This window comes from Lytechinus variegatus, chromosome 16 (assembly GCF_018143015.1).
Source record: "Lytechinus variegatus isolate NC3 chromosome 16, Lvar_3.0, whole genome shotgun sequence".
Lineage (NCBI taxonomy): Eukaryota > Metazoa > Echinodermata > Echinoidea > Temnopleuroida > Toxopneustidae > Lytechinus > Lytechinus variegatus.
The window spans coordinates 7,332,060-7,344,726 of NC_054755.1; the positions used below are offsets into that span (position 1 = coordinate 7,332,060).

The 12,667-nt window shown below is 37.6% G+C and overlaps 1 protein-coding gene across 3 annotated transcripts in view; it reads left to right on the plus strand.

Annotated features, from left to right (window-relative positions):
- The window catches only part of LOC121429550 (nuclear fragile X mental retardation-interacting protein 1-like), a 40,066-nt gene that overhangs the window by 25,310 nt on the left and 2,089 nt on the right, over positions 1–12,667 (plus strand). For 2 of the 3 annotated variants that reach the window (XM_041626622.1, XM_041626623.1), the window contains exons 7-8: positions 96–236; positions 10,416–10,759. In XM_041626622.1, the coding sequence (XP_041482556.1) occupies positions 96–236; positions 10,416–10,759 (485 nt within the window). The remainder of the gene's footprint in view (positions 1–95; positions 237–10,415; positions 10,760–12,667) is intronic. The other variant, XM_041626624.1, reaches the window with a different exon arrangement.

Here is a 12,667-nt window from a genome sequence, read left to right on the forward strand (position 1 = left end):
TGCAACAATTCTGTGATGGCTTATAGACGATAAAGGGGGATACACTTGGTGAAAAAGGCCGCTGATCATCCACTTTTGTTTTTGCTTCAATTTAGAATCTGGTGACGACGAGGCGCCCGAAACCCAAGTTGTTGTCCCAAAGATAGAAGTGGCCCCTAAAGGAACTTTTGGAGCCCTGGGCTCACTTGCAGCATGCTACGATTCTGACAGTGAAGGGAGCTTCGTTGGAGAACACGGTAAGTATTTTAATCTCCATGTGCTTGCCTGCCCTGGGACTTTTTCATAGAGTTTTGTTATAAATACGGTATTGTAGTAATGCAAACACACAAAATAATTATAATAAGACAAAAAGTATGTCATTAGTTTGTTTTAGTTTTTTTGATGAAATGAACATGTAGTTAATTAAGAAAGTCCTTACATTTCTGTATGCAGAAATTTCCCAAGCCTTCAATATGTGTATAGTCTGAGAATGTAGTCTGCCAGATATGGTGAACTGAAGGTAGGCCTATTATATAAAAGTAAAATTCAGATACATGCACATATCACACATGTATGAAATATATCATAGATTAAGATTTCAAAGACATTGCAACTTGAGTTGCCACAATCAGAACACGAGTACTTCTTCAAAGAGACTGAATATGTTTAGAGATCAACAGTATTTTTGTGAGTGTACAGACAATATTATTACGTGTAGCATATACTGCGCGTAGACATTGGACTACTAACTAGTAACATTAGTACTCTGTGATGCGACTTGGTTGAATTTTGTGTGGGTGATGTTAAAAAATATTGTGTGAAATTTGAGGGAAATTTCGGAGTATGAAAACTGCGTGCATTGGTGCCAAAATAGCCCAGTCTCGTGTCGGACTCGTCGCTGAGTCATCGAGTCACGGGCCACTAGTCCGGTCTCGAGTCAAAAATCAGCTGTTTATGAGACAGGAGTCAGCACCTCTAAACGATGTTTTGTTGTCAGTGATTAATGGAAGAATTCTTATTGGCCAATCAATCAGCAAGATAGCTTTTGCAATTTTTGTGATTTAAATATTATGAAGTGGCCAACCTTTAGAACAAATTACTAAATAATCTGAAGGAAATTGTGATGCTTTTGATAAGCATTTTTTTCCCACCGCAGAGAGATATGATACATGTCTCTGAACTCGATAATAATTCAATGTACTTAGAGGCACTGTACATCATACCAGTAGAAGCAAAGCTTAAAATTTTCATAACCTTCTTTTTTCACCTCTGAGTTTGATGAAATTTCAGCTTGTTTGATTTTTTTTTTGGGGGGTGGACTTAAGATTAGATTCATTGTCAAGCTACAAGCTTTTGTTAAAAAAAAATTGCTCTGTCGGGGGGGGGGGGTTCAGATTCCTATGGCCTGGCTTTGATTCCCACTTGGTGCACTAGTGCCCTTTGATAGGGCATTTATCCCCATTACGAGGTCCCTCGGAGAGAAACTGTCGGTCCTCTGGTCGGTTGCTTACAAGCATTGATGGTTTCTTAGCATTCTGGTAAAAAATCACCACCATTTAAAATTCTATTGACTGTTTTCATATCTATGTACACGTACACTCCCAAGATAGTGAAAACTTTATGAACTAGGACTAATGGGGTGCCACAAGCACTTGCAATCAATTTCAAGTCAATTCTGGGTCTCTGAATCAGTCACAAGTCCAGCAATTAATCATGAATTTGCATAAGATTTCTGGGACCTATTTCATGAAGGACTTGCAACTGTTGTAATTTTGCCAGTATAGCAACTACCATGGAAACCTTGCTTGTGATTGGCTGCTGAGCCTTGTTACCATGGTAATTGCCATTATGGCAAAGTTACAACAGTTGCAAGTCCTTTATGAAACAGGGCCCCAGGTCTGCTTCTTACAACAAGAATTAAAAATCGATTTTTCTAGTGCATTTCAGGCAAGGCTCCACACTATTTTTTCTTGTTGGCCCGATCAGCCCACCAAAAACATACATTTTATATTTTTTGTGGCCCTAAAACACCAATTTATCAAAAATTTGGTTGCCCAACTAGGCCGAGGCCAAAAAGAGTGGGCTTTATAGAATTTTGGTGGCCCCACTGCCAATGTCGAGCCCTGATTTAGGAACAGAAATTTGCAATTGATTGCATTTTTCTTTTCTTGAAACACTCTGTAAGACTTGTGTTCTCTGGTACTGTACAAACAATATTTTTTTAGGAATCCATTAATTTTATTCGACAAGAGCACATTTTCATAGCATTTTGTATTGATAAAAAGATTGTGTCAACCAGGAGTTGGATTAGCTGCCTTTGGCATTGAAGCTGTTAATATTCTTTAGTCAATATAGTAATGCTGACTTTGAACCCTTGGAAAAGATCCAAAAACCCTGTCACAAATAAGGTCATTGTGAACCAGGAACAAAGGGGAGGTTTTTTTCTGTCTGTTTACGGTGGGTGGAGCCTGTGTTGTATAAGGGGGTGTGGTTTAGCCATCAGGAATGCATAGGGGTGTGGCATCCTATGGAGTATTGAGTTCTATTGTGATGTCACTGTTGTGGGTTCAGCCAACCTTTTTGCTGAATTTGTCAGAGAGGCTGTAGCCATAAGGAAAAGGACACATGACCGTTACAAATCTCAAATCAAATTCTGTTTTCTGCACAATCTTGTCGACATACAGTATACTATAAAAATTTCCTTAATTTTTTCTATATCCTAGTATTTTTGCTCCCTTACTGTCCGTTGTCCACATGTGCATTAGTATTATGCAGCAGAAATATCATAAGCAATTGTGTGTCAATAAAAGGGATGGTGGGTGTCCTTTTTTCAGTTTGCAATTTCCTACAATAATCTTATGTGTTCTGTCTGTGTACAGTCTTGCAATAGTGCGAATCGAGGGTTGCTCGACCTTTTTCCGTTTAAAGTTCGCAGACGTATTTCCAATCGCAAATAGGGCCTTGGCTGTCTTTTTTTATAAATAGACATTGCATGACTGACCAACTTTTTTGCATTGTCTGGCCTTTTTTCAGTTTGTAATTTCCTAGTATAATCTAATGTGTTCTTTGTCCAGTCTTGCAGTAGTGCGAATCAAGGGTTGCTCGACCTTTTTCCGTTTAAAGTTCGCAGACCTATTTCCAATTGCAATTAGGGCTTCGGCTCTCCTTTTATATATAGAAATTTGCCAGGGGAGGCACAAACTTTATGAATGAACATGCATCGCGCAGCTTCTCTGTTCAACCAACGGTTTGTGCAAATACGCTCCGCAAAAGAGGCGTAGTCTTACATATAGTTGTATCGTAATTATTCAATTGCAGGGCGTACGATTGTAAAATTTAGTTACTGCCTTTAACTCGGCCTATCTGTGGTTTAATCAGTTCTTACTGTCTGGGGACAATGGAGTATGTAAGGTGGAATATTTGAATTTGTTCACTTTAGAGTCCAGTGCATTGTCAGTGCACGACACTGGTACTGGTCCGACGGTCCCAGATCATTAAAAATTGCCGTCGGGCCAGTAGTTTTTCAGAAATAGCCAGATTTACCGGTCAGACATGACCTGTAGAAAATATATCAAACTGATAAAAATTATATTTTCTCCTCTTTTGTAAATTTTAAAAATGGCTCTCCAAAATTTAGGAATGGCTCTCATGAATTTTGTTGTGGGGGGGGGTATTAAAAGCAATTAAAGTCCGCAAAATAAAATTAAGTCTCTTTTTGTATTTTTCTTTATTAAATCTTAGGTTCGGACCAGTAAAAAATTGAAAAATTGGGGATCCACTGGTCCAACATGAACAGGTTGGACCAGCAGAAAAAAGGGTTATTGTGGAGCCTTGGCATTAGGCACAGCAAGCAGTGCAAGAGTGAATAATGCTAGTATATGCAGCATGGATTTTAAAAAAAAATTAAGGCAAGAAGGTACTGCAAAAAGTGATTGTTAATTAAAGGCCAAATCCACCCCAGAAAAAGGTTGATTTGAATAAATAAAGAAAAATCAAACGAGGACAACACTGAAAATTTAATCAAAATCGGATCTGAAATACGAAAGTTATGGCATTTTCAAGTTTTGCTTATTTTTCACAGAACAGTTATGCATAATAGGGTGATATGCAAATGAGAGAGTCAATGATGTCCCACACTCACTATTTCTTTTGTTTTTTATTGTTTGATTTATATAAAAAAATATTCAATTTTTACAGCTTTGACAATAAAGACCATTTTGACTGAACCACAAAATGTTATAACAGTGGTAGTTCCACATGTTCGGGGAGGAATTTTGTTTCAAATGACAATAAGAAAATCTAAATATTTCATATAGTGGAATACAAAATGAGTATTGACTGAGTATGTCATCAATACCCTTATTTGCATAACGACCAGGATGTGCATAACTGTTTTGTGAAATTAAGCGAGACTTTAGAATGTCATAAATTCCTCATTTTTCATCAGAATTTGATGTTATGCTTGTTGGATTTTTCTCTTTTTATTCAATTTAACTCTTTGTTGGGGTGGACTTTAACAAGTAAAAATAGCAGTGTGCATGTACATGTAGGCCTACTACATCTTTTTTTTAAATGGTCTATTCCGGGGGGGGGGGGGGGGGGGCCACTTACATTGACGAGTGGATACCATTGCGCGACCAAATAGACACATAAAAATTATGTCTTTTTCAAGAAAAGGGCACGTTATGTACGTAACATAATAAGGGTGTCAAAAACACCAAAAAAATGAAAAAAGGGTATCTATTTTCGATAGGAAAGAAACGTGTTTAGGGTCAAAGTTGTGAGGGTATGAAAAATCAAGACTAAAATGTCTTTTAAAGGGTGTACTTTTTGCCCCAAGAGTCAAAACTATGTGTTTAAAGTGATTGGTTAACATTGGTTTGACTTTTAAAAAATCTGAGCTAGAAGGTCACACTTGTCACCTGTGTCTGTGATATGTTCCAAAAATGAAGCCCAGAAAAAATTGTGTTCGAAAATGATTATTTAGTGCTTCAAAAATTGAAATATAAAGTGACCGGAAACACCATCTTAATTTCATCCCATACACTTATGTGTACTATTTAGGTGTCTATAAGACGCCTATTTACAAAATCGGGGTTTGCCTTGTAGTTTTAGCTTTTCATTCTCAATAATGGTTGTTTTCAGGTTTATTAGTTCTAATACATGCACTTGTACACATGTTTCATCTTGGTTTGAGAATTTTTTAAATCGGCTGCTCACAAAGTTAAACAATACCTTTAAGGTACGATTTGCGCGAGTAGGGCTGTATTGAATCACCCAATGATGTAGGTAAAGGTAAAACCGACGACCGTGACATAACAATTGAAATATTGCTGTACTTGTTTGGGGGTTCAATTCAGCTACTTGCCAATAGTAACGTTTTGTTTCCAATATGTGTTTAAGGAGAGGGTTTCACAATCCAATACTTGTTAAGGGGTGCATTTTCAGAGTATGGAAAATGCTTGTTTAGGGTGCTTTTTGAGACCCCATGGTCGCGCATGGTATCCACTCGTCAATGGAAGGGGTGTATGAACTAGAATTTCATAGAGAGCCAAAGGCTGCAAATTGAAAATCTATACAAAGTGCATCTCCATGATACCATGTAAATGTATTTTAAAATGAAATGTAATGATATCAACTACATTGGTGAAAAATTATGTCTGGTGTTATTGAAATTTTTTAAAAGGGTTAAGGTAAACTCTACTTCCATCGTCTTGTATAAAGTAAGGCTAAAGGAAAGTTAAAAAAAGAAGCTCTTTTAGAAACTGTATCCATACCATCAAATGTCTATAATATTAAGAAAATTGCTTTATAGTTGGGGCCGGCCAAGACCAGTTGCAATCTTGAAGAGATTTAAGTGGACTACATGTAGCTTTGCGAAAAGACAGAGCTCCACACTAACCCTTTTTCTACTAGTCCAACCTGTTCATGTCAGCCCATTAAATGCCCAGATTTTCCATTTATTACTGGTCTGAAGCTTAAATTTACTGGTCCCCAAAATAAAGAAAAACATGAAAAATTTATATTTTGCTGTTTTTGATTGCTTTTAATTTGCCTCCCCTCCCACCCCAAAAAGCATACACAAACAATACACACACACACAACATATTTCATGAAAGCCATTTCTTAATTTTGGAGATCAATTTTTTAAGATGCCAGAACCATTTTCATAATTTACAAAAGAAGAGTAAATATCATTTGTGTCAGTTTGATACATTTTTTATTGGTCAGTAAATCTGGCTATTTCTGAAAAGTTACTGACAGTGCCAGCGTCGTGCGCTGGAAAAGAGTCGTTTATATCGCAGTATTCATTCTTCTCCCTGTACATAAAGCTTTGCAGCATGTTTTAAATTCCTGACCACTTTCAGCTATTCTGCATGCACAGACCCTAATTTAATCGATGAACTTTTAAGTATTTTAAAGTGGTCTAGAAAGAGTGCAGACTATCTCTGTCAATATTTTGGACTCTGATATTTCAGCAGCTACACTTCATAATCCCAACTCGCTTCTTTTTTACTATAAAAGGCCACTGCACTCCTTACGATTAGTTTGCAAGCCGATTTTGGAATAAAACGTACACGGAGGTGAAACGTAGACTACTACGTAGTAGAATTTGATGCTAAATACTAAGTGAGACATGGAATAATCTCACTGTGTAATGTTCGATATCATCGTGCGAATACAGGTCTATATTCAAATCTGTGACTACATGTATGTTTTCATTCTTATTTAGAATAAAAGCAAATTAAATATCTAGTCATAATGATGTCAAAGCAAAATTACGATTGGCTACGATTTGAAACTCAAATGTACTTGGCCTGTATTCCAAAATAAAGGCTTGCAATAATAAGAAAGTGTTATATTGCTATTCTTTCAGTTAATTTGAACCTCAAATAAAAGATAATTTTCATTCACATCATCAGAAAATGAGCGAAAATGCGATTTGTTCCAAAATCAGATCATGGACCAGTCGTAAGGTGTGCAGTTGCATTTTCATTCACACCACTATACGGTGCGTCCCAGAAAGAACGAAACCGAGGTTCAGCGATGATTTATCATAACTTAATCATAAATACCATATACAAATGACCTACCAATGTAAAGCTTAGAATCTCCTCGTTCATCTGATATTACTTAGATTATTCCTCATTCATGCATGAGTGAGCAAAAACAATTCGAAGAAAGGATGCCAAAACTAATGGGGGGGTATCTGAATTTCAAACAGAAAATCACATGACTATAAAGTTCAATATCTGCTCTTTTGTTTGATACCTTAATCACAGAAAATGGTCAAGAAGTAAAGTTATGATCCTCAAAACAATGCTTGTATTTCCATAATTTCATTAAATAAACATGTTTTCACCAGTTTCCCACAGAAGCTATCGCACGGTAACAAAGGACTTAATGCATGACTGAGCGTCAAGAAAATGGAGTGTTGAGTGAGTTTGAATGCTAGCCTGTAAAACCTCTTTATTTTATGAAATTATTGAAAATCAAGCCTTATTTCAAATAACCAGAACTTTGACCATTTACTGTAATTGAGGTATCAAATTAAAGAGCAGATATTGAACTTTTTTTAAATGTGGTTTTCTTTTTAAAACCCAGATACGGCCTGCCAAGTGACTTTTTGGTATCCCCTTTTGAATTTTTTTTTGCTCATGTGTGAATGAGGAATAATTTATACAATTTAAGATGAAAGAGGAGATTGTAAGTTTTAAAATGGTAGATCATTTGTATATTGTATTTGTGATTAAGCTATGATAAATCATCGATGATTCTTGGTTTCTTTTTTTGTGGGACGTACTGTTTAGATAAATTGGGGTCATACTTCAAGTGAACCTTGATTGGCTTGGGATAGCTCTACAGATAGCAGGTATGTATGGGTGTGTCTATGCTTCCATTGCGAGGACAGAATCAGCGATTTCAAACGGCGATTCAAAACGCCGATCGTAAACATGGTTCTGGGAGTGCTGTTTATGCTTAACTTTTCAGAGCAAATCATGATCTCCAGCTGGCTTCGCATCGTAAAGCGAGGTCAAATTGGGCGCGCCTTTTTTTCGAAAGTTTTTTCCGATTGTTGTTATTACGTGGAGATAAGCATGGAGCAATACGACTGTATTGCCCGCGGAGTTTCATCTCACCGGAAGCATGTACCAAATGACGTCATTTAAACACGTTTACGATCGTGGTCCTGTTTATGCTTCCCCAGAAAGCCTGATTCTGGTCAAACGACGTTTACAAACGCACCTTTTTGTGAGTTTACGATCGGCGTTTTGAAACAGCGTTTAAATGAAAGTAAGCATGGACGCAACCGTGTTTTGGACTAACCACGTTTGGAAACGCTGATTCTGGCCTGAAAGTGGAAGCATAAACACGGCCGTGATTGTAGCCAAGGTTGGTAGTTCCGAGTTGCAAGGTTGCTGGAGAAAATCTTCCCCAATAGACTTTGTACACATGACTCTGGTCGAGGCGGAAGCCGGCAAAATGTGTCCTCAAGGCCGACCTTGACTGCATCCCTGACAGATAGGTAATCCGGGCCGGCCCGAGACTACCTCTAGAGGTGGTTTCAGGTAGATTCGCTGCTGAAAGGTGGCCCGAGGCTTGTTTGACGTGTTTATTTCTGTGCTCTCCTACCCGAGACAGGCCCCAGGCCAGCAGTAAAAAAAAGCATTATGAATAGGCCTACATTCTTTACTAGTACCACAGTTGCATTTCCATTTTTTTATTAGGAATTAGAGGAAAATATCTCGAGATTTTTGTAAGCCAAACGTTCAATCCACTTTGTGAATCTTGCCATGAGACATAAGAGAGATTTTGTGCTAGGCAATAAACTGGGGGGGGGGGGGCACTCTCATTGATGAGTAGATTCCATGCTCGACCATGGGGTCTCAAAAGGCACTATATTCTGAAAATGCACTCCTTAAAATGTATAAAGTGTGAAACCCTACCCTTAACAAGTATTGGGGAAAAAAACGACACTATTGGCAAGTATTACCTGAATAAGCAGAAATGACCCCCTAAACAAGAACAGCAATATTTTAATTGTTATGTCACGTATGGCGGTCATCGGATTTACCTTTACCTACATCATTGGGTTGAGTACGGTCCCACCTCCCACAACTCGCACAAATAGTACTCTAAACACGTAGTGTTGACTGTTGGGGCAAAAAGTAAATGTCCTTTATAAAACATTTTATTCTTTAATTTTTTATACCCTCGCAAAGTTGACCCTAAACATGTAGCTTTTCTAGCGAAAATAGATACCGTTTTTATTATTTTTGGTTTTTTGACACCCTTACAGTGTATTATGTTAAGTGTCATGTAACATTCTCTGTCTTGAAAAAGATATCCTTTTTACATGTTTTTTTGTTGCGCATGGTATCTACTTTGTCAATGTAAGTGGCCTCCTGGGGTAGCAAATTAACCCCAATGTTTAAACTCATTAAATGTACACCAAAGAAACCGACTCCAAGACAATTGATTGTATGTCATTGGGAATAACGTAAAAACTTTGTTTAGTCTTGAATCAGTTTTGCCCATTTTGACTCTAGCATTAGGATATGACTAAACCTGATTAACTATTCCTCGACCAGATGTCAAAATTTTACGTCGTTTTATTGAACTAAAGACACAAGCTCTTCTTTGAGGCTGTGATTTTCTCTTCAAAATGCTAATAATTATGAAGAATACAGGTCATGCATAGTTTGTAATTTCATGCCTGAGTGAACCTGAATTCTAAACCCTGTTTCGTTTTGCTGTGTGAAACACTATTTAGAATTCTGCTGTAGCGTTTGAGGACAGAGTGTGCGGGTTATAGTAGACAACAGGTGACATAGGAATGCATCAAATGGGAAGAAAAAAAACCCTCAAGAATCATTCTAGCCAACTCTTGATGGGTTTGGAGTCGGGGCTCATAAACTATTGTTTGCAAATGAGAACTATGCAGACGATTTGAAGCTAGAGGAAAATGGTTGCTTTGCCTCAATAATCTTTGAACTATTTGAGAGGGAATTTTGAATATTGATCTTTCGGTTTGTATTTGATTAGTCAACAAGCATTTGGTTTACTTATTTGGGCTAGACCCATTTGGTCCACTATCAACTTGGTCTAACCATCGATTACTCTTAACTCACGTAAGCAACTGTCAGTTAGTCTAATGCCCAATTCTAATTTTCACTTTGTCTACTTTTCATGCTCTTTCAAATGAAACTTGGCTTCTGAGCAGTCCACCTATGCATGTAACACTGAATTATATCGGCTTGATGGGAATCAGATGAAATTGTTAATGGGCCGAGTGGCAGTAAGACCAAATGTTTAGGAGATAAATTGGTCATAGACAGAATAGTAAAAAAAAATGGGATTTAACCCTCTTGGATCAGACCAAATAGAAGGTAGACAAAGTCGATGGAGATTAATTGTCAGTTTACCCCTTCCAACCGTTACAGATGCAGGTACTGATGCACAGAGCCGGGGAACGAACAGTCTAGAAGACACTTCCGAAAAAGCTCCAGAGCAATGCCCCACGGAACAGGGTGCAAGCGAAACCACCCCTCTTCATACTGAACTGAGACAGACTGCACCACCTGAAGATGCTGATCCTACCAGTTGCCATGACGATGGGAGGAGTGAAGAGAAGATGGATGTTGGAGATGGTGGGCGGGAGAAGAGGCGTCGCTCCTCAGGTGGAAGGGACCCCAAGAGACAGAAAAGAACCCAGGGTGGTAAAAGAAAAAGATCGGAAATTGAGACAGCGCAGAAGAAAGCAACGTTGCTTGAGATGGTATGAAAGTATTCATTCTTTGTACCTTCTGATAAGGTTTACTTGAAATCAAATTATTATTACTTCAAATCACATTGAATTAAATAATTCAGTATGAGATGCTTTCTCTATAAAATGCCTGTTACTCGGTGAAGATTTACATGTTCATAGTGATATCAAGAACATGGATTTAATTTACTTTTCACATTGTAGTTATCTGTCCATCCAAGGGAATTTACTTGGCGAGAATCACCCCTATTCGAAACCTTCAAAAATATGAGTAATAATGTCGAACCCAACACTAACTCTGATCCTATCTTCTAAAAAGTAGATCTACAAGCCTAGTTCTCTATAGAGTAATTCACATAATGTGCATGAACAATTGTTGAATTCAGCCGATTTCACAGCGTAATGATAATTTTTGTTTGAGTGTTGGCGGGACCTTTTACTGGAAAAGTGCCAAAAGTTGGGCATTTGCAATGGGGGAAATCCAGTGGTATTGCATATGAGGCCTCCTCCCCCCCCCCTGCCCCACCTAGGCCTATTCATTCAAATTACATTTCATATTTAATTGATAAAGCAGAATAAATGGGCCTCTTTTATTGGAATTTACATTGCTCTTTAATAGTCCCATGCATTTTTCCTTAGGCCATTTGTAAAAAGAGTTGTGATTGATCTGATAAATACATACGTGGAAAGCCAGCGATGCCAGCGTTTCAACTGAATGCATTCATTTGATACTCGTGCATGTATTGAACATTGTTTTGCCCTTTCAATGTCCTTTGTCAATGGAAGGGTGTTTACAAGGCATTTTTTATTTTCATTTCGGGGGCCATTATTCACTGTAACATTGGATAAGTTTTAAAGGAATGGTCCGGGCTGAAAATATTTATATCTTAATACATAGAGTAGAATTCACTGAGCAAAATGCCATAATTTTCATCAAAATCAGATAACAAATGATAAAGTTATTGAAGTTTGAAGTTTAGCAATATTTTATGAAAACAGTCATCATGAACATTCATTAGGTGGGCTGATGATGTCACATCTCCACTTTCCGTTTTCTTATGTTATTACATAAAATCATAATTTTGTCATTATTTCATACTTGTGTGAATATTATGTCTCCCTTATAATCAAATAAGTTGCAGCAATAAATATCTAATGCACTAAATCAGTTGTCAATCCAATTTTTCTAGTTCTTGAAGAAAAAAATTGAATAAACCTAATTTCATATAATAAAATACAAAAGAACAAGTGGAGATGTGACATCATCAGCCCACCTAATGAATATTCATGCGACTGTTTTCACAAAATATTGCTAAACTTTTTAAAACTTCAATAACTTTGTTATTTTTTATCCGATTTTGATGAAATTTTCGGCATTTTGCTCAGTGAATTCTACTCTATTTATTATTAAGCTATACATACTATCAGCCTGGACCATCCCTTTAACATTGCGACGAATTGGAATTTCCAGGGCTCGTTTTGTCTTGGTTTCCAGGGCCTTTTTTTCCCCGTTTTGTTGTTACATAATGGACTTCCAAAGTTGAGATTAAATGGAACAATCACAACTCTTTTACCGTGTTTACACATTGACTCGGCTCGGGGGTTGAACACGAGAGCCGTGCTCAACACGGCAATTTCATGTTTTGTGAACGCGATCAGAGTGATCCGCGAGCCGTGTCGAACACGGCTTTATCGATCCTACAAAATCGAAGGTTTCAACCCACAACCCGAGTCAGACTCGGCAATTTTTTCGTGTGTAAACAGAAAGCCGTGTCCAACTCTCTTGACCTAGGTCACTGCGCACACTTTCACTTTTGGCATTGTTGTTCGCACAGACAAGATTCGATTCCGACGGTGAATTTCCCGCATTTAATTTGCGACGTCATAATTCTTCTTCCGTTCGAGATCCGCGAGCTGTGT